At 37.6% G+C, this 22,411-nt stretch overlaps 1 protein-coding gene across 1 annotated transcript; it reads left to right on the plus strand.

Annotated features, from left to right (window-relative positions):
- The first annotated feature begins 927 nt into the window (after positions 1 to 927).
- On the plus strand, positions 928 to 22,411 carry rin1b (Ras and Rab interactor 1b). The gene is made up of 11 exons (XM_042759427.1): positions 928 to 1,414; positions 11,905 to 12,030; positions 12,323 to 12,425; positions 12,765 to 12,837; positions 12,930 to 13,021; positions 13,655 to 14,016; positions 15,590 to 16,097; positions 19,021 to 19,326; positions 19,406 to 19,537; positions 20,176 to 20,342; positions 21,466 to 22,411. Exons 2-11 carry the CDS (start codon positions 11,905 to 11,907, stop codon positions 21,781 to 21,783), a joined length of 2,187 nt encoding a protein of 728 aa, XP_042615361.1. The 5' UTR covers positions 928 to 1,414; the 3' UTR covers positions 21,784 to 22,411.

The raw sequence follows: 22,411 nt of genomic DNA on the forward strand, positions 1-22,411 counted from the left end.
AAAAATAAATTAATAATTACAAAATAATAATAAATATAAGAATACATACTGAATAGGCCTAAATAATAAAAAACAATATTTTTGTTCATTTCTAATTTTTATTTTATTTTATTTTATTTAGTCTTATTTTAATATATTATTTATTTATTTATATATATATATATATATATATATATATATATATATATATATATATATATATTTATTATAAAATAAAAAATAGATTAACAAATAAATAAGCATATAATGCACGTAGGCCTAACAGTATAATAGCCTACTATAGTGAGTATAGAAGAAAAAAACAGAAGTAGAAGAAAAACTATTGTTTATTAAACTATAAAGTATTTTAAAAAATAATATCTTGCATATTTAAAATACATATTTTTCACAGTATTAGATTTTTATACATGAAAATCTATAGCCTTTTCAATTTTAGGCAGGGGTCCCTCACACAAGCATGATCATATTTTGGCGTAGAAGAACCATAAAAGTAGTGAATTTATGTGACTGCAAGTTGAAGCATACATTTAGCAGATATCCACACAACTTTCCTGTTGTATTTAAGTTGGTAAATGGAACAGTTAATGTCTAAATTAAAACCGCAAAACTATAACATTAGGCTACGTGACTTTAATTAGCCTACCTTACATCTGGAAACGACAGGATGCCAAAATGTCCATTTAGCGTGTTCCTGCTGTGGACCAAATGGAGTCTGTAAATTACACTAATCCTTTTAAAGCATTTTATAATGTTTAAAAATGCTTTAGTTATCTTTAGCGTAACTGTCTGTCGTCTGACGACCTGTCTATCATCTAACGGTCGTTCTCGTTCGCGCGCTTTTTCTCTCTCTCTCTCTCCTCTGGCGACATCCAGCGGATATCACGTGAAACGCAGGCAATGCTCCAGCGCGCGCCTCATGTGGGCTGTGTCTTCAACACTTCCACTCGTGATTTCAGTCTCGTTTTTGAGCTCAGTTACATATTTCAGTGTTTGCATGTTCGTGTGTTCCATTTCTTTTATATATAATTCTCAGTTATTTTTATTGTAGCCTATAACCGCGACAAAGAATGATTGATCTGAAAAATTCTATTTGATTTTATATTTCAGTACAAAATATTCGTAAGTTACCGGTTTGTTTCGATTTGGCTAAGATATTATTTCCAGCCTGCACCTGCGCACGCAGTGACACAAGAGTTTGTGTCGCGTGGGGAAAGTTGCGCGTGAATCAGAATGTGATGAACACGGAGGATCATTTAATAATACCAAACTCGTCATATCATCAGATCAAACATATCACCACAAGCCCCGGTGCTGCCGAGCGGGTCCAATGATGCTCAGCCGAAAGCGCGCCTGAATTCACCAACCTGATGATGATGATGATGGACGCGAAGGTGAACAACTATTAGCGGAGAAGGTAAAGTTACTCTTTTTCTGTCATCATCATCATACATTAATTAAAAAGTATCGTGATTTTACCATAATTTGTGCGTGTAGCTACCATGGTGATACCTTATTTTTAAGATGGTAATATTTGAAAAATCTATCTATTCTAATGGAGTACCATGTTTGCCACCATTCAAAACCATGTTTTCACCACAGTACTTTCAGAATTCAGGATGGATAGATATTTGAATGGATAGAAAAGAGTAATAAAAGTGTTTTTTTTTTTTTTGTTTTTTTTTTTTTTGGATGTGTGCTATGGTAATACCATGATTCTTCATTAAATTACTATGGTTCTGTATATAAATATGGTCATCATATTGTATCTGACACCATCAGTGTCACATGATACTGCCACAATATTTTTAGGAATAGGAGGATAGATTGCTAAGAAGCGACAAGCAAAAGTACTTAAAAATATGCTTTTTTGCACATGTGTGGTATACATACAGTAGCTTGGTATTACTAGGGTACATGATATATTACTGTGCTATGGTAGCAGGAATCACCACAGTACTTTTTAAGATAGATAGATAGATAGATAGATAGATAGATAGATATTCTGTTTTTATATATATCTAACAAAAAGTACTTAAGTATTACCATGCTTTTTGCTTGGATGTCGAAGATCGAACTGTGTATAATATAGCCATCATTCAGTACTGTGGTACAGTATATATATCAAGATACCATGGTATTACTGTTGGATACCATCAGTTTTATATGGTACTGCCACTTATTACCATGCTTTTTTGGATGTTTACTATGGTAATACCATTTTATTCTTTAAAGCAACTACATAAATAGCCTACCATGGTAAAGAAAAACTGTATTCATTCAGTACTGTGGTAATACTAATTGATACCATCATTGTCCTCTGTGGTAATTTTTGTAAGAGATCAGTTTTTAAAACTATAAATTGTGATTCTCCAGATTAATCTGACAACCTTTCTGTTGTACAGCGGATTACAGAGAATTCTCAGAATGGTAGAATGGGCCCAATTTGCATTTTGATAATATATGTATTTTCATATGTGAAGCCATAATGTAGGCTATATAATATCATCCAAACCCTGTGAATCACAATATGATAGAATTTTGATTCAAATCAGTCTGTAAAGTTGTGATATTTGATTTATGAGTTTCACAATATATTAAATATAATCAGTGATTATGGTTTGATGCAGGAATAGTCAGTATAGTTTCTCTACAGTGATTCTGGGTGGTCCATCTGCTTGTTTTTTATAGACGATCTCTACAGTAATTCAGATTTCTTGGTAAATGAAGAGTTCGGATGAGAGCAGTCTTTAAAATCTCTTAAGTATGTATTCATTTGGTTTGGAAGTCGTCCTTTTTTTAGCATGTACAGTAAAGGTTTGTTGCCTGGTGGTAGTTAGATAGAAAAACCACCGCGGCTCTGAGCATCTTTGGCTGCGGGGGTGGCAGTGTGAAAAGTGTGGTGGTGAGCCTCCTGGGAGAAACACACACACACACATACAAGAGGTGTGTTTTCACTTTTGGTGGGTTTGTTTGTTGGAAGTTGACTGATGGATGAAACTCTTGTTTTTCCAGTGCTATAATGATCAGTCTATTAGAATGATGTCGTTTGTGCTGTCATGTCATAATCACTCATTGTGGACACTATATATTCTGTTTTGCCACTGATACACATGTGTAACGCCCTCACTATTATTAGTTTTTGAAAGGAGTCTAATCCATTTGCCTTTCTTTTATTTTTTTCGTTGAATGCAATTTAATCCTCATCACATGACAAATTAGCAAAAACAAACAGTAGCGCAAGGCGCTTGCAATGCCAAGATTCATAGGGAATGCATGCCATTTAAAGGAATAGTTCCTCCAAAAATGGAAATTTGCTGAAAAATGCATTCACCCTTAGGCTGTCCAAGATGTGGATGAGTTTGTTTCTTAATCAGAACAGATTTGGAGAAATGTATCATTGCATCACTTGCTCACCAGTGGATCCTCTGCAGTGAATGGGTGCCGTCAGAATGAGAGTCCAAACAGCTGATAAAAACATCACAATAATCCACCCCACTCCAGTCCATCAGTTAATGTCTTGTGAAGTGAAAATCTGTGCGTTTGTAAGAAACAAATTCATCATTAAGGAGTTATTTAAACCATTGCTTCTGGCTAAAATACGAGTCCATAATCCATAATAACACTTCCTGCAGTGAAAAAGTCCATCTCCTGTTGTCTCTTACATCAAAATCCACACACATATTTGTTTAGAACTGTATAAGCTTGTAAACAGTGCTTGATCTGTGCAGATTTCTCTCCTGATGAGTTTTTCACTGGAGGAAATATTATGTATAGCAGGGGTAGGCAACGTCGGTCCTGGTGTGCCGCTGTCCTGCAGAGTTTAGCTCTAACCCTAATCGAATACACCTGAACAAGCTAATCAAGGTCTTCAAGATTACTAAGGCTACAGACAAGTGAGGTTTTTTTTCAGGGTTGGAGCTAAACTCTGCAGGACATCTGCACTCCAGGACCGACGTTACCTACCCCTGATGTACTGTATAGAGTACTCATGTTTTAGCCCAAAACAATGGTTTAAAGTTAAAAACGTCTTAATGGTGGATTTGTTTCTTTCAAACACACTGCTTTTCGCTTCTCAAGACATTAACTGATGGACTGGAGTGGTGTGGATTACTTGTGGATTATTCTGATGTTTTTATCAGCTGTTTGGTCTCTCATTCTGACGGCACCCATTCACTGCAGAGGATCCCATTGCTGAGCAAGTGATGCAATGCTACATTTCTCTAAGTTTGATGAAGAAAAAATGTAACTACATGTTGGATGGCCTGAGGGTGCATAAAGTGAATAAATATAAAAGTAAATTAGCATATGTATAAGACTATTTGGTGGAGGATAACAAATACTGACTGAAGTTTCGGTCTGTTCCTCACACTAAGCTTTCATGTGGTTTCAGAAACTTTCCTAAACTTCCCCTCGATATGAGTAGTGTTCATATGTGCCGCAAGCACCTGTGGCAGAATGATCACATGTCTGAATGAGCTCACAGTCACCAGCTCCCTGCTTTAGGACAATATCAGACTGCCCTCATCCAGCTGTGTTTCTGCATGTGGAGAGCCCTTCAGCAGCCTTACATGACTCATTCACTCATCACACAGCAAAACTTTCCATTACCCTGAGCTCCTCAACTTTACTGTAGTGATGCTTTATTTAATTATATGATTGTTGTGGAGAGAGAGAACGAGCTAAAAACACGAATAAAATCTGAAATAACATTAAGAGTGATTCAGAATGTAAGGGGGTGCTATTTTGTAATTTGTACGGAAGCATAGTTTGTTTTTCCACTCTAAATTAAAAGGTCACTCATGCTTTTTTTCGACAATTAAAAACATCATTATTATTATTAGTTATTATTTTATGTTTACATTTTGTATTATATATATATATTATTACTATCAGTTATGTTTAATTTATTTTTAACAAGATAGTATTGCAATAAAATATTATGAAAGTACATGTTCTCTTGTTTAATATAAATTTAAATATAAGTAAAAATAAAGTAGAATAAATATAATAAATAAATATGTAATTTATTTAATTATTACTGTATATATAAATATAAATTGAATAACAATGATAATCATCAACATCATTATTAATTTTTCATTTATGTTTCTATTAACAAGATCAAATTTAACTTTGCAGTGTAATATTGTGAAAATACATGATATCTTGCTTAAAATAAATTTTTATATAAATAAAGTGATAGTATAATAAACATAATAAAATAAATATATTTTGTTATATATTTATTTTATATAATTATTTTTTTCTATATTTTTACATAAATATTATTATATATTGATTATATGTAAATTAGAAGGTGTTTCGTGCCTTTTAGTACCAAGAGTTGTGTATTTAATGATTGATAGGGTTGAGATTTCCTTTGAAGCTCTGGAGGAGACACACGTGAGAAAGATTGAGGTCTTCTTCTCTGGAGAAAACACATGATACGTAATATACTTAAATGACTGGGTCTTCAACATAATCGTCCATTTCATAGTCCAATCATTGCATAGTCCTTCATCTGTGTGTCATGTTTATTTGTGTCCATCTGACTGTAAACTCGTTTCTCTTCTGTCACTTCCGTCATCCTGTTTAATGAAGGCCAGCTTTATATTCAGGCTCCTCAGTGGGCACTGGGCAGCTGGCGTTAGGACCCCTGATTTCACACATCCCACCTCATCTTATCTGTCACTTTAGGCCTGTTTTAGACACAAGCTCAATCCGCCACGTCATTCATCAGCCGCTTCAATAGAGAATGACAGCATCGCTGCGCTAATAATGACAGTCACATTCAGACACATTTCAGTCAAATGACATGCGAACAGTGACATACTTTAACAGTTGATAGTAGTCTTTAACAACTGAATGGAAATGAATGAGATGAGTTTAGCTGAGGTGAGATGATTTATGTTGAAGGGATAGTTCTTCCAACAATTTTGGACCCTGCTGACTTTTGTTCTATGGATAAAAAAACATTGAAATATTTCTAGAAAATACTTCAAAACAGTTATTTTAGATGAAATGAAGTCAAACATGTTTGGAATGACATGAGGGTGAGTAAATGATGAGTTTTCTTTGAATGAGCATTTAATTGAGCTGACTGAAGTAAAAATGAACTGAATTTAGATTAAATTAATGAACTATTTCCTTAATTTTAGCAGAAAATTTTCATCTTAAAAACATAAATTCAGTTGTTGACTTAAATATTCAAGTATAAGCAGCTTGGTTTAAAGGGATACTCCACCCCAAAATGAAAATTTTGTCATTAATCACTTACCCCCATGTCGTTCTAAACCCGTAAAAGCTTCGTTCGTCTTCGGAACACAATTTAAGATATTTTGGATGAAAACCGGGAGGCTTGAAACTGTCCCATAGACTGCCAAATAAATAACAGTGTCAAGGTTCAGGAAAGTATGAAAAGCATCGTCAGAATACTCCATCTGCCATCAGTGATTCAACCGTAATGTTATGAAGCGATGAGAATACTTTTTGTACATGAAGAAAACAAAAATAACGACTTTATTCAACAATTCAGCATACGGTGATGTGGAGAGACACAGAGGAGACTGTTGACAAAGGAACTGTAGAATAAAGTCATCATTTTTGTTTTCTTCATGGAAAAAAGTATTCTCATCGCTTCATAATGTGGAGGTAAGTGATTAATGACAAAATTTTCATTTTAAAAATGGAGTATCCCTTTAAGTCATTTAAACTTACATTATACAAAACTGACTTTTAAAGAAACGAACAAACCAAAAAAAAAAAAAGAAATGAAATTGCAAAAACTTATTTTGATGCGTTAAAGTAAAAACATAAGTTGCCATGGCTTATTGATCATATCATTTTTTTTTACAGTATATGAGAGTGTTTTTGAAGTTTATTAACAAAAGCAACGTTTCGGTCCACTGACCTTCATGAGGCCTGATGAACCTGATGACAACACTTTTCTGGTGTCAGATCAGATGGTGGAGTGATTCAGTGACGTCTGTATTCTGTATGCTCCACATTTCCTTCTCAAAATCTGGATTTCATCTGAAACTTTCTGCGTCTGAGCTCCATTATTCTGACAGCTGCTGCTGCTCATTTTCCAGCTGAAGATGCAGCACTCTCCTCCTCTGCAGGGCTTCCTGTCTCTCTCCCTCCATCTCTCCTCACTTCCTCCAATCTTTCTCTCTCTCGTTTCTGTCCCTGGAGATGTTTCTCAACAGGCTTTTGCTGCAACTCATGTTTGGTCTCCCACACGCTTTTGCTTCATGAAACCATCTCTACATGTCTCTCCAAGTCCTCATCTCTGTGCTTGTTACTGGAAATGTTGAGAGCTGTCTTGCAGAAGTGCAGAAGTCTGTCTGACAGTCACTGAAGTTTAGTTCTTCATTTACACAGAGCAGCCGCAGTGACCACCTGCTCCTCGGCTCGCTCGTTTTATGTTTTCCCAGTGTCCTCAAAAAGTATTCGGTAGTATTCAATTTCTTTGGATTGCAAAAACCCAATCTGAGCTGTTTTCATAATCCTTGCTTCTTTTGTAACTCTCAAATCTTATTTACAGACAAACTTCTTTAAAAAAGAAGAAAATTCTGTCTTTTACTCAAACTCAGGCCATCCAAGATGTAGAGTTTGTTTCTTCATCAGAACAGATTTGGAGAAATGTAGAATTACATCACTTGTTTACCAGTGGATCCTCTGCAGTGAATGGGTGCCATGAGAATAAGAGTCTAAACAGCTGATAAAAACATCACAATAATCCACCAGTAATACACACCACTCCAGTTTATCAGTTAATGTCTTGAGAAGTGAAAAGCTGTGTGTTTGTAAGCAACAAATCCATCATTAAAGGTGTTTTAACTTTAAATCATTGCTACTGGCCAAAATCCACAATGTCCATAATTCATAATGATGCTTTATCCAGCAAAAATGTAAATGTCCTGTTGTCTCTCACATCAAAATCCAGCAATATATTTTGTTTTGAGTTGTTTTTGCTTGTAAACTGAGTTGATCTGTGCAGATTTCACTCCTTATTCAGTCTTGACCACTTTTTCAAATGAGAAAGCAATATTCTGGATTATAAACTCGTATTCTATAGCTGGAAGCAATGGTTTGAAGTTAAAACATCTTAATGATGGATTTGTTGGCTTCTCAATACATTAACTGATGAACTGGAGTGGTGTGGATTGCTTGTGGATTATTGTGATGTTTTTATCAGCTGTTTGGACTCTCATTCTGACGGCACCCATTCACTGCAGAGGATCCATTGGTGAACAAGGGATGAAATGCTGAATTTCTCCAAATCTGGTGAAGAAACAAACTCATCTACATTTTGGATGTCTTGAGGGTGAGCACATTTTAGCACATTTTCCTTTTTGGGTGACATATTGCTGTAATAGCAGCTACTGTTTTGTGGTAAATCAGTAATCCTTCATTCTGTTTAATGCACATAATAATGAGCTTGTGCATATAATTATTATAAACTCATCATGCTGGTGTAGAACCTCTAGGAAAGTAAAATTGCAAATCAGTTCTCTCCTGAGAAAGATCTCCTTAGAGATCTCAAATGGTGAGCAATAAAAAGTCCTCTGAGTATTCAAAAGCCATTGAAACTTAAGTGCTGAGAAAAAAATTTGTATGACTTCTTTGATTCGTAATTATAATCTTCCTGAACCACAGACTCAAAAATAGCATCAAGAAAAAAAACAGTTCTTTAAGAGGAGAAAGCGACACGCTGCTCAAATCGAACTCACCTCCCTCTTCTCCTATTCTTTCTACATTTCTCTTCCTGTGTTTCTCCCTGTGTGACGCTTAATTGCATAACTGTGTGTGTAGGCTGCTCTGGGCTTTATGTAAGGAGGCCTACGCTGCAATTGGACATCATCTGTCTCTCCTCGGATGTTATCTGGTTAGGGTTTGCGGTATGGAGGTTACTGACCCATCAGTTTTGTGTGCTGATGGCACTCGCTCTCAGATTCTCTTGCAGTGGTTTAGTGCATGCGTTTGTGGGTGGTAAAGTCATGATGTGATGTTTATGTAATAAACCCTCTCCATAAACCTCAGATGGGTGTTAGAGGTCTACAACGTACATATGGAATAAACAAAGCAGGACTGAGATATAATAGCTGTCATTGTGCTGCTGAATGGAGTGTCTGGTATATGGTAAAACCGTTTTCCTCATAATCAAGTCAAGGCTGCGTTTAGCCAGAGGAGAATGTGATTTTTTTGGGCCAGGTTGGGGGGGGGGACTGGATGGAAATGTTAAGGTTTATGACTCAAAAATGCAGTAAAAACAGTGAAATATTATTACAATTTAAAATAGCTGGTTGCTATTTGAATATATTGTAAAATGTCATTTATTTCTGTGATCAAAGCTGAATTTTCAGCATCATTTCTCCAGTCTTCAGTGTCACATGATCCTTCAGAAATCATTCTAATATGCTGATTTGATACTCAAAAACATATATGATTATTAGAAATGTTGAAAACATTGAAGTTGTGCTGTCATATTTTTGTAGAAACTATGATGCAATATATATATATATATATATATATATATATATATATATATATATATATATATATATATATATATATATGTATATATATACATATATTACTAAATACACAAAAATACAACTATATAGCCTATATATTTTATATATATTATTATATTTTATTTTGAAAACAGAGTTAAATATGTCAGCCTTAGACTAAATATTAATAGATAAATATTTGACTGGAAAAAAAAAATTCTTGGCAAAAAGAACAAGAATTTTTACTGTAAATTATGATGCAGTTGTGATATTTGCTCAGACATCAGATTTTTTTTATTATTTTTTTTTTTTTTGGCAGAACATTCAAGCCCAGTACATTGTTATTGTAAGAGAGTTAAATTAAAGCACAAAGCATGTTTTGAAAGACAAATGTTACACATGTTAATAATTAATGAATTACTGTGATACTATCAATCTTCTATTCAAGCTGATATGAGAATTTGATGTGATAATTAATTCCTGACATTTTCAGGCACAAATAGCACCATTTTCTGAGAATGACCGATAAAGAAAACCAACGCCTTTAATTTGTTGATGTAACACTATCAAACTCATATCTGTGTGTTTGTGTGCTTGGCAGACCTCTCTGTATTGAGACGCTCGATGCATGAATGCAATGCACATTTGTGTTTTTGAAAGCTTCAGAATGAATTTATGTAGACAGGATTTACTAAAACTCACAGTTTCAGCAGTTGCACACAGTTGCATGGTTACTTTTATGTCATCGCTGGCCTTTCGTATAAAACTCTGACGCCAGCTGAATCTACCTGTCTGATGGTGTTTGAGGAAGGGAAGTGGGCTTCAAAAACGAGATAAAAATATCACAGAGAGCCCTGATTGTGCCGGAGAGCTCTCTGACACCGCTAGAGAGGGAAAGGGCAAGTCAAGCAGGAATTAAAAAACATCCTCTCTACTTTGCCAACAGTTCCTCACCGTTTTAAGCGCAGTCTGTCTTGTGCGCGAGCGTGTTTCGGGTGAGTAGGTGTCTGTGGATGAGTGGGACTGCCTGGTAGGACGTGTAGGCATCTGTTGCCATGACAACCATCTGCTGTTATGCATAAGCATCCTCTCGGGCTGCCCACACAGTGTCATCGCAATGAGATATAGAGAGAGCGAGCGTTTGAAGCAGTGACTGCTGCACGGCTCATTGTCTGTGTGTTTTATGTAGGCCCAGACCGAATCTTTTTAATCCACAGTTTCTGTGCTGGTTTTTATGGGGGTAAAACTGCATGATGGGTTTTGACAGGGTAAAAATGTGCAGAGAGCACATTTGCATTAGTATTATAAACAGCATTGGGTGTAATGCATTACTAAGAAATTAATAACTTACTTGAAAAAGTATTCGGATTACTCTTAACTTTTGTATTGTAGTAAATACTGTATAGACTATAAAACAATTCTATATAAAACAAAAGCGGATTTAACTTCAAAATTTAAAGGGCTACTCCACCCCAAAATGAAAATTTTGTCATTATTCACTTACCCCCATGTCGTTCCAAACCCGTAAAAGCTTTGTTCATCTTCGGAACACAATTTCAGATATTTTTGATGAAAACCGGGAGGCCTGTGACTGGTATGCTGTGTATGCTCTTCTGTGTCATCTACACCACAAGGATGTGCTGTTTCTACGTTTATTTAGCTTAGATTTGAAATAAAACAACGCATCCTAAGAGCATACAGCATACGGTGATATGGAGAGACACAGAGGAGACTGTTGACAAAGGAATTATTGAATAAAGTCGTTATTTTTGTTTTCTTCGCTTACAAAAAGTGTTTCCGTCGCTTCATATAACTCAGATTGCATGTCTGACGGCAGATGGAGTATTCTGACGACAACTTTCATACCTTTTATGGACCTTGACACTGTTATTTACTTGGCAGTCTATGGGACAGTCACAGGCCTCCCAGTTTTCATCCAAAATTTTACGGGTTTGGAACGACTTTGGGGAAGTGATTAATGACAAAATTTTCATTTTGGGGTGGAGTATCCCTTTAACAAATGTATATTTTTAATGTAACCTTCTCCCTTTAAAGTTTTGGTCACTTCAAGAATAATTTATGCAGTTGTTTATTATTTAGTATGTTATTTAGAATTTAAAGAGCAGTTTCATGTCTATCCTTGTATCTGATGTTGATATGGGAGTTAGAATGTAAATAAAGTAATGTGATACTTTTTTAGAGTTTGAACAGGGTAAAAAAAAAGTGTATAGTAATTGTAATTCTTTCACTGTTACTTCATGTTTACCAATGTAGTTAACAAATAGAGCCTTACTGTAAAGTGTTCCCAATACTACAGAATTTTGTGAATGATGAACTTTTTGTGAAGCTTTTGTGTGTTTGTTGACCTCTGTCCTCTGTGTTATAGATGGACGTGTCTCTCCAGAGGAGTTTGAGTGTTTTGGATCGTCTTCTCCTCACACACTCCATATGGTTGCAGCTGTCAATCAACCCTGACTCCGCCCACCAAATCCTGCAACGAGAGATAGTCGGGGTGAGAGAATCCCAACAGCCACTTACAATCAAATCGTCATGTTTTATCACTGTTATTCACAATCTAAAGTCATATTTACAGTAATCATGCAGTGATGTACCTCTGACTCCATAACAATGGCCAGTTAGATGGCTGTAATTTGCAGCTAAACTCCAGTTAAACACACTGACTTCTCAATATCTCTGTTTTATTCCATTATATATCAAGTTTATTGTTATGTTTAATCATTTAACATGTACAACATCATCTAATGAGGGTTAATGAATGCTGTATCTCCCGTCTTCTTCCACAGACGTTTCTGGTGTGTAAGTGTAGCGCCTCTCACAGGAAGGTTTTGTGTGTGCGGCTGGAGGAGGGAGGAGTGTCACAGTATCCCATCCGTGAGGAAGACTCAAGTAAGTTCAGCATGTCACACATACATACTTCACAGCTTTTGGACTTAGCTATTTTCTATCCCGTGAACCTCACAAACAAGCCTTTAGTCCACCATTATGATTATTTGTTGTTATATTGTGCTGCAGAGCTTCTATTATTGTTAAGCACATTATAATTACTAAAGACTAATTCAAACCCTAAAAAACATGAAATATACAGGATTATTTTGTTTATGCATGTCTACCTGACCATATTTGGTACTCCCCAATTAGACAAGCTCGCAAAATGACATTATCAAAATATACCTGATTTTTTGATTGGCTGTCTTAAATTAGTGCATCTTCTTTTTCACCGTTTAGCATTTTCTCTAGAAAGCTCTGCCCTGAGCTTCCCTGATCTCTGCAGACTAGTGGCATTTTACACCATCAGCAGGTAACAAACATCAAACATTATAGGAAAATGATTTGTGTAGATTGAGCTATAATGTATTATGTGATTCTGCTCTTTGTGTATGTGTTCAACAGAGATGTATTGCCTTTCCCACTTGAGCTCCCAGATGCAATTATACAGGCCACAACACACACCCAGCTGGAAAACATTTCGCATTTGGGTTTAGGTAAGAATGCATGTTTATCACGACCGTTTCCACTTTAAAACTAAACTAGCCATTTACGCACTTATACTGTATATAAACACCCACTTAGCATCCTTAACACCCTCTTGCTACCAGCTGCAGCGCTTTTCTGTGCTTATGCTCACCTGCGGGTGTGCAGTTTTCTCCTCTATAGTTTTTAATCATCCCATCCATCCTTCAATAACTGCCTCTTTGCAAAGATAGCATTTCCTTTTGACAGGATCGCAAAATCTGTTGAAATATACTGTTAAAATAGTGTTGAAATGTACTGCTCAAACTCAGGGATAATTGTTTGGTGCTGGGAGCAAGAGTGAGTCGACAATATTTGGAAAACTTTCCCAACACCTTACCCTTACTGTTTGTTACCAACTAACAAATACCACATGGCTAAGCAATTCCAAATAGCATGCCATATTGCATGCTTATTACCAAACTATAACAGGACAGGTCATGGTTTTCCAAACAGATATTGCAAAAGGATGTCGTTATGTTATGTTTTCATGGTACATTGAAAGATTTAGTTTCAATAGATGCTGGAATATGGCATAACTGCTCTAAAATTCCTAAGAAGTACATCTCAGTTCCACTCTTTGCAACCTTCCATGGCTTTTTCAGAGTTCTGGAGCTCTCAGATGTCTCCTGGCCTTCCTAATGGTCCCCCTCCACCTTCAGTGCCACACCGGACATTCAGATTGTTCAGCCCATGTTTCGTCAACCCCCTGTTCCTTCAGCCTCCCCAGCCCAGCAGAACGGCCTCGCACAAACGCCATCGCTTTAAACGCAGCCTCAGGGTCCGTGTGTCCAATGAAACCTCTCTCAGCCTGTCGGGTGGAGAATCGGACCTAACCCAGGGGGAGACACATTCCAACCAGGGTGGCCCGAGACGAACAGGAGGGTTGAGCGTGCTCAGGAGGACCCCGGCACTTACTCCCACTTCACAAGAGGAGGATGAACAGATGTTGGGGCAGATACCGCCTGTAAGTGTGTTTACCCATGGCTGACTGAGATTTTGTAAAGTAAGGCATGTTTCTCTGTCAACACCAGACAACATGCAATCGGAATTATATTCAAAAATGTCTTGGCTCGTCCAAGCTTTATAATGGCAGTGAATGGTGGTCGATATTTTTAAGCCCAAAAAAGTGCATCCATCCATCATAAAAAGTACTCCACATTAATAAAGGCCTTCTGAGGCGATGCATTTGTGTAAGGAAAATATATTTAAACCTTTATAAACCATAATCTCTAGCTTCCAGTCTCCTCCTCCTCACTTTTTTGGGCTTCAAAAACTCGACCACTATTCAATGCCATTATAAAAACTTAGAAGAGAAAGGACATTTTTGAATATAACTCTGATTTTATTCGTCTGAAAGAAGTAAGTCTTATACACCTAGTATGGCTTGAGAGCGAGTAAATCATGGGGTAATTTTCATTTTTGGTTGAACTATCCCTTTAACTCTTTCCCCACCAACGTTTTTGAAAAAAAAGTTGCCAGCCACCGCCTGCATTTTTGATGATTTTCACTACAATTTCATGCCCCCCAGAATATTTAGTTTTATGAATATCTGAACATGCAATACATCAAAATAAAGAACAGCCTCTACTTTTTAAATTAAAATCAGTTTTATTCTAGCTTCAAGCATTCTTTTTTAATCTTTTTTAAACTTGATTGATTTTTTTAATCAAGCATTCTTTTTTTAAACTTTATTAAAACTTTTTTAATAAAGTTTTATAAAAAAAAAAGCAACATTTTGAGCAAAAAGCAGAGAAAATCAAGTACATCTGGATCATATTCAGTAAGATGGTCAAAGCAAAGATGCAGTAGGTCGCTTCCATCAACACCCCAAAGCTTCACAGTCCTTTGACATTTCCTGGAGCGACACTTTACTTGGTAACATTAGGCAGTTTTCATTAATATGCTGTTTATTGTTGATGATTGCATTGATTTTCATGTGCACATTCTTGACTCATTCAGGAGATGCGTAATAGCTGCCCCAAACGTATAACACTGAGAACACGGAAACACAGAAAATTCTATGTTTGGTGAGGAAAGAGTTAATAGTTAGGCATATGGAAATGGTTAAGGGTGTCTTTGTTTTACAAACATAACATTATTTTAGGACCAATGAAAATGGGAATCAGGAATACATCCTACTTTGCTAAATCTTTGTTTTTCAGTCCTGGTCCTCAGGACACACTGCTCTGCATGTTTTGTATATCTTTTATATCTGACACATTAAGTTCAGTTTATGGAGCTCACTCCTGACCAGCTGATGATCTGGATGAGGTAGGTGTTTTACATAAGTGGGTCCCCAGAACCAGGACTGACATCCACTTGATCCCCACGGCACTGTGCAGTAGTTAGTGCGGGTGGAAAGAGGTTAGCACAAATATAACCCTTACTGGTTAACTGCCTCCTACAAACAGTCTAATGATATTCCACATACTGTGCCTACACTGCACTTGTGGTTCTGGAAGGTCACGATCGTGATGTGTGTTTGAAACTATTTCCACAGTGCCATGTTCTAAAAATAACATCCTGTGGTTCTCTAGAGTAATCCCTTACCCCGACAAGACCACACGGAGCTCAACAAAGATACTGAAGATGGTGAAGTGTGTCTTGCTTTGGAAAGGACTCGAGCTCCTTCCCTTGCTGAACTGGACAGCAATAGTTCCTTCAGCAGTCTGGAGGAGGAGGAAGCCCAGGCGGACCTCGCCAATTACCAATGGCCTCCTGCCGCACGTGGTACCCGTTTCCCCTCAGCGAACCCAACCTCGACTCTGCGCCGCATGACCGCTGCCTTTGTATGCGTGTTTGCACCAGAGCGTCGAGTTGCCCGATTGGTGGACGAACTCTCCCGTGACAAGCGCTCCACATTTGGGTCACTGGTGCAGGACTTTTTAGAGAAGCAAAGGCAGGAGATGGAGGCGTCAAAGCATAATTCTGCCGTGGAGCTGCTTCAGGGGGTGAGGAGATTTCTGTCCCAAGCCAAAAGTCTCCTTCTGGAAGCAGGAGAAATAGAACCTCCAATTGAGACGCTGGTGCCTGAGAACGAGAAAGGTAAGGAGACATCACTTGAGGTTTAATCAGTGAAACAATATTGATACAGTAGCTCTTGTAGCTCAAAAAGTAGAGCAGATACTCACAATACCGAAATGATGGGTTAAATTTCCAGGGAACACTTGAGCTTATAAGACGTGTATCTTGCATGGAATGTAACTCAGACCTCCAGACTTTTGGTTACCAGCCCAGCAAACACTAGGCCACACAACACCAATTTTAACCATTAGTATAGAAGAAAATATTGAAAATAGATTAAAGAAAATATGAGTTGGTTGGCAGGACGTTTCTTAAAGGTAACTAGGATGTGTGAAGGGTGTAAAACTCAATTCCTGGAGGGCCGGAGATTCAACTCTAATTAAACACACCTGACCCAACTAATCAAGTCCTTCAGGCTTATTAGAAAACTACACTGGAGCAGGGTTGGGACAAAACTCTGCAGGGCTCCGGCCCACCAAGAATTGAGTTTGAGGCCCTGTCCAGACGAACGCGGGTATTTTCAAAACTGCAGCTTTTTCTATGCGGTTTGGCCATTCGTCCACATGCAAACGCAGCACCAGGTCACTGAAACAAATATTTTTGAAAACTCCTGCCAGGGTGAAGATTTTCAAAATCTCTGGTTATGGTGTTACCATGTAGACAGCGAAATCTGAGATTTTGGTTTGTGACGTTGAGCACGCGCTGTTATCTCCACCTACTGGAAACTTTTTCAGGCTTCTGAATGGCCAACATGGTTTTACGGTTGAGATTATATCACCACCTGCATGGTACGGCTCGGCACGACTCGGGTTACTTTACTTTGGCTCAGTTTGCTTTTCCAATAATACCGCTTCAAACTGAGTGGGATTATAGACTGATCATTATAGTTGCGCCGACACCTCATCTGTTGACCACGATACAGCCATTTATTTTTTTCAAGTTGCATGCAACGGTCATTTAAAGCAAGTTGTTTAAAAAAATTGTTTGAACAAATGATACTGCGGTGGCTGTTGCTGACTATTTAAATCTAGCTTGTTTGGTGTCTCGTGTCGCAAATCCAGTGATGCTGGTAGTGACAATTCTCTCTGACCAATCAGTGATCTGCAGTATTCACACATCACATTTTAGTATCGGTATGGCTTGTTTGTAACCTCTTCCGAGGTTGTATTAATAAAAAGTTCCAGGTACTAGGTACTGTACCCAGTCGAAAACCCCCTAAACGTGAGCCGTACCATGCAGTGGAAAAGCACCATATGATAGTCTAGTCTTTTTTCCCCACTTTAATGCCCACTTTAATGTCTTTTTGAGTGATTATTTGCCAATTTTAATGTCTGCCAGGTGGAAATTGAAGGTCTGATTGTTTATGAACGTAAACAATCAACAAGAAGCATGATGTACCTTTCGTGTTTAAAAATGGTTCAGTCAAGTTGCACCAAGTTTAATACACTAGAATCCACTTGGAGTTTGTTAAGGTCATTAACCCTAAGTATGAGCAATATGAATTGTGATGCTTGACTTGGCAAACACCACTAAGGCTTTCACAGGAAGTAAATGACTCAACGCTATGAACTGCATCATGGAAACCAATCAGTGGGTTTTAAAAACTCTAAACCCATGGAGTGGAGAAAAGATGTGATTGGTTTCCTAATCCTTTAAAATAATGAATTTCTGGAAAATAGCATTAATGTTTGAACTGCAATGTTACATGAACCTTTTATTAGCACAGTTTTGGTGTGAGATGATGACTCCCGTTCTATGATGCATTCGTAAAATCATATATATATATATATATATATATATATATATATATATATATATATATATATATATATAATTCCAAACATTTTCCTTGTTTCTGCAGGAAGATTGTTAATGTTAATGCAGCATGCTAACTTCTGGTAGTTTCTGTAGCTCTATTTTTAAGCTGCAGAACAATTACGTCAGTCAAATAAGAAAATCCAATCTTTTATAAACCTGCATAACTGGGATTATGAGCTGATTATGAGATCTCCCCCAAATCAAAGCAAGAAATCTAAAAGCCGGCCACATCCCCGGGGATGGATGCTGTTTCAGATGTTGGTGGAGGCATTCGCATTTTCCACTTTGCATTTATCATTAGCACATAGCACATTCCCACGCATACTTCAGGAAGCGCGTGGAGAGAGAGAGAAAGAAGGAGGGTTGGGGAGGAGATTTTCTCAGTGCACAGATTTTCTTGTTTGCTATAATGTGTCTGGCTCTTTCTTCTGCTGTACAAACATTAATTTGCTATTAAACAGATCTTATTTATTTTCGCCAAGCTGCTCAGTGGCTGTGTGCCTTGTTCACTACCAAAAACATAACCGTGTTTAAATAGAGCTACAGGAAAAACGTGCACGTTCCAAATAGCTGTAGGCAAACATGAGCATGCCAGTATGCAATCTGTGCCATATCTTCTCATTTGCTGCATCGCATAGGAAAAACCTGTGTGAGACATAAGCATTCATTTTGGTTGATCAAAGCATTATTAAATTAGAAACAAACATATGAGGAAATATTCTGGGTTCAATTCAAGATATGCTCTATTTACATGAAGCATTGCATGTTCAGTAATACATACAATGTTAGTTTACAGGGCAAGGCCTTGCACCACAATAAACATTAAAATAAACACTATTTCCAAAGTATAGTGACAATATTTATGTGCGAAACATTTAAAATCACTAACCTTGTCTATAAAAAGTAACATCCAGTATTTCAATCCCTGCCAGCAAACACTGTAAATGGCACACAAGGGCACCTGAAAGAGACTGTTCTCATTCAGAAATATCCTCCCACAGGAGGATGACTTCACATAGATGGTTTAGAAACTTTACAGCTTTAAATAACAGGTGATGTGCTTTGCCCACAGTACGAGATGCTTATTTCTCATTTTAATTCATATTTCCTGTCATGTGACCCACAGATCTTGCCCTGGAAAAGGCTCTGTTCGGCTGTGTGTTGAAGCCGTTGAAGATTCAGCTGCAGCAGACGCTCATTTCAATCCACACTCAGGACGGCTCCCTACAGAAGATCACAGACAGCTTGCTGGCCTACCAGGAGGGGGCGCTGGAGCGCCTGGCCGTACGAGTGAGCGTCCTGGACGTCCGTGGCATGGACAGAGCGAAGGCGAAGCTCACGCTAATGCAGCGCAGCCATTCACCCATTGACAAGGTGTTGCTTCTGCTGCAGGTGTGCAAGAGTGTGTACAAAGCCATGGGGACGCAACCTGGTGAGGAAAGATTTTGAGACTGGGTTGTCATTAGGTATAGAACAACTTTTAGTTTTTAAGGTTTATTTCCTCTTTGCAGATCAGGACGTGGGGTCTGAGGACTTCCTACCAGCGCTGTCCTACGTGCTAGTTCAATGTAACATCCCACAACTGCTGCTGGAGACAGAGTACATGATGGAGCTGCTTGAGCCATCATGGCTGACAGGAGAAGGTAAAAACAAACACATACTGACTCCGTTTTAAACCATTTTGGAGTTTGTTAGACTTGCTTCTAATGGATCCAATCAGTAGATGACACTTTTATGCTAACGTGTAAGATAACGTTTTAGATAACAGGTATTGGATGAGTCCTTTTACAGATATGAGAATCCTAGACTGGGAGGAACAGAATCAAGGGTTATCCAATTATACAAATTGATATTAATTACAGGGAAATGTCAATCAAAATGGTTTCATTTAAAAATGAACCAGCTCTACAGATGACGAAACTCTATTTTTTACAATAAAATGCAAACCTTTCGAGACAGACCTACCATAAACTCTGAGCTGCAAGTGGGTGTGATTTCCAGATAATTTCTCATAAATCTTCATCAACTTCAGTAGCCATATTCCCAGTGAAGAGCTACACTACCTGAACAGAGCAACAGCAATCAGAAGTTGCTGTTACCATGGAAACCCAGCAGCGAACGCACACTTCCCTGAAGTCTTATGAATTATGTAATCGAGTTGATCTACACTTTAAAACTACTTAAATGCATTATTTTGGAATTTAGATGTTCTGAAAATGAGTTTAAAAGTTTGAATTGTTGATGACTCCAAACTGGTTTTCATGGTTGTTTGTTTTTCTAGGTGGATACTATTTGACGAGTGTGTATGCCAGCCTATGTCTGATCCAGAGCAAGCCTGGGGCCACGCCCACCTGCAGTCTGACCAATGAGGCTCAAGAGTACTTGAGGGAGTGGAGCAGGAGGCGGGGCCAAGAAGCCAAGACCCAGAAAGACAGTCAGCTGAAACAGGTTAAAAACCATCGACTGCATATATTTTATTCATTACACTATATATATATACATATATATATATATATATATATATATATATATATATATATATATATATATATATATATATATATATATACACGGTAGAAAGTTAGCCATAGTTAGCTATATACATATATAACAGGAAAATAACTTAAAGGGAAGGTAGATACAAATTATAATGTATTATAATGTAATGTGACAAATTTGTGATCATAGGTCTTGATTTTTATCAGAGGTTTGATTGGATTTTGAAGCGGTGAAACATGTTAGGTAACAAAATAATATTTTTTCCCTGCCCACACATTCTTGATTACATAAACTGAAACGTTGAGAATATATATTGATGATTGATTATACTTTTTTTTTCTTTTAAATAGTGTGCACAGATTAATCATGCACACTGAAACTGTATTAAGAATTTAAACAGTTGATTATTTATTTATTTGCAGTGAATGGGTGCCGTCAGAATGAGAGTTCAAACAGCTGATAAAAACATCACAATAATCCACAAGTAATCCACACCACTCCAGTCCATCAGTTAATGTCTTGTGAAGTGAAAATCTGCATGTTTGTAAGAAACAAATCCATCAAGATGTTTTTAACTTCAAACTATTCCTTCCGACTAAAATATGAGTCAGTAATCCATAATACTGCTTTTTCCAGTGAAAAAGTAATCTCATCTGAATCAGGAGAGAAATATGCACAGATCAAGCACTGCTTACAAGCCAAAACAGTTCATAACAAATTTGTTGATGGATTTTGATGTAAAAGGACTTTTGAGATGGACTGGAAGATTGTGGATTATGGACTCGTAATTTAGCTGAAAGCAACATTTTAACGTTAAAACCTTTTAATGGTGGATTTGTTTCTTACAAACACACAGCCTTCACATCTCAAGACATTAACTGATGGACTGGAGTGCTGTGGATTACTTGTGGATTATTGTGATGTTTTTATCAGCTGTTTGGACTCTCATTCTGACGGCACCCATTCACTGCAGAGGATCCACTGGTGAGCAAGTGATGCAATGCTACATTTCTCATGTCTTTAAATCAACTATGTGTGTTTGTGTTTCTTGTTGTTTGCTGTCGGAGTGCAGAGGTTTGTGCGAGTGCTATTCCAGGACGACAGTCGTAGTGGAGTGCGAACACTCCTCTGGAAGGCGGGAGAAAACGTTGAGGTTTTGGCCCAAACCTGCGCCGGTCTGTTCGGCGTGACGGAGCCGCAGCACTACTGTCTGTTCTGGAGGAGTGAAGGGGAAATGCGTCCTCTACCGGCCCACGTTCAGCCCCATCAGCTGGGCATGCATGAGGGGGGGTCGCTGTCGTACCTCCGCTCCGATCACGACTTCAGCAAGATGCGCAGACTGACCAGAGGAGGCGCTGTAGATCTGGGCGAGTCGGTGTGCGAGGAGTGAAGAGACGCAGGTGCACAATGTGACTTTTACATTTATATTTGTTGTCACGTCGGTGGCAAGTGGATTACGGATGTCACAAAGTATTTGAATGCTGTATATGTGTTCAGTTCTATGGATGATGGTGATTATTTTTATGTGTGTTGCGTGTAATCAGAAAGCACAATAGCATTTCAAATGAATCGAAGCAAGATACTTGGTAATAATGCAAAAAGCAATATCTGCCAAACAGGAGATCTGGAAATGCTGTTCAGCATTCTGAGATTCAGCGGTCACTTTTTGATTGGCTTGCAGAGGTGTGCATTGCAGAGTAATACCAAAGTGTTGAATATAAACAAAAAAAAAAATGAGTTATGTTTAAATAATACATCATATATGTACACATCTGAGTAATGGCACTGTGTCTGCACTGGACGCATGTAGCATGTTGCATTATATCACTCCTATTTGAATCACTGGAGCTGTTTACACTGGATGTGTCTGATGTGACGCACTTTTTGTTTCTGACGCATTACAAAGCTGCCGCAGCCTCTGTATTTCTTTCATTCATCTGAAATACAAAAATGTATTTACAAATACCATAGGTGTGAATTGATAGATATTAATGTTATTTACTTCTGCATTGGGGTCA

This window comes from Cyprinus carpio, chromosome A7 (assembly GCF_018340385.1).
Source record: "Cyprinus carpio isolate SPL01 chromosome A7, ASM1834038v1, whole genome shotgun sequence".
NCBI classification, from domain to species: Eukaryota; Metazoa; Chordata; class Actinopteri; order Cypriniformes; family Cyprinidae; genus Cyprinus; species Cyprinus carpio.

What these genes read in the sequence shown, in the direction of transcription:
- rin1b (XM_042759427.1), top strand. Translation starts at nt 11,905, where the DNA reads ATGGACGTGTCTCTCCAGAGGAGTTTGAGTGTTTTGGATCGTCTTCTC. An exon ending in ATCATGGCTGACAGGAGAAG is followed by an intron (nt 19,538 to 20,175) that starts GTAAAAACAAAC and finishes TTGTTTTTCTAG; the next exon opens with GTGGATACTATTTGACGAGT. An exon ending in AAGACAGTCAGCTGAAACAG is followed by an intron (nt 20,343 to 21,465) that starts GTTAAAAACCAT and finishes GTCGGAGTGCAG; the next exon opens with AGGTTTGTGCGAGTGCTATT.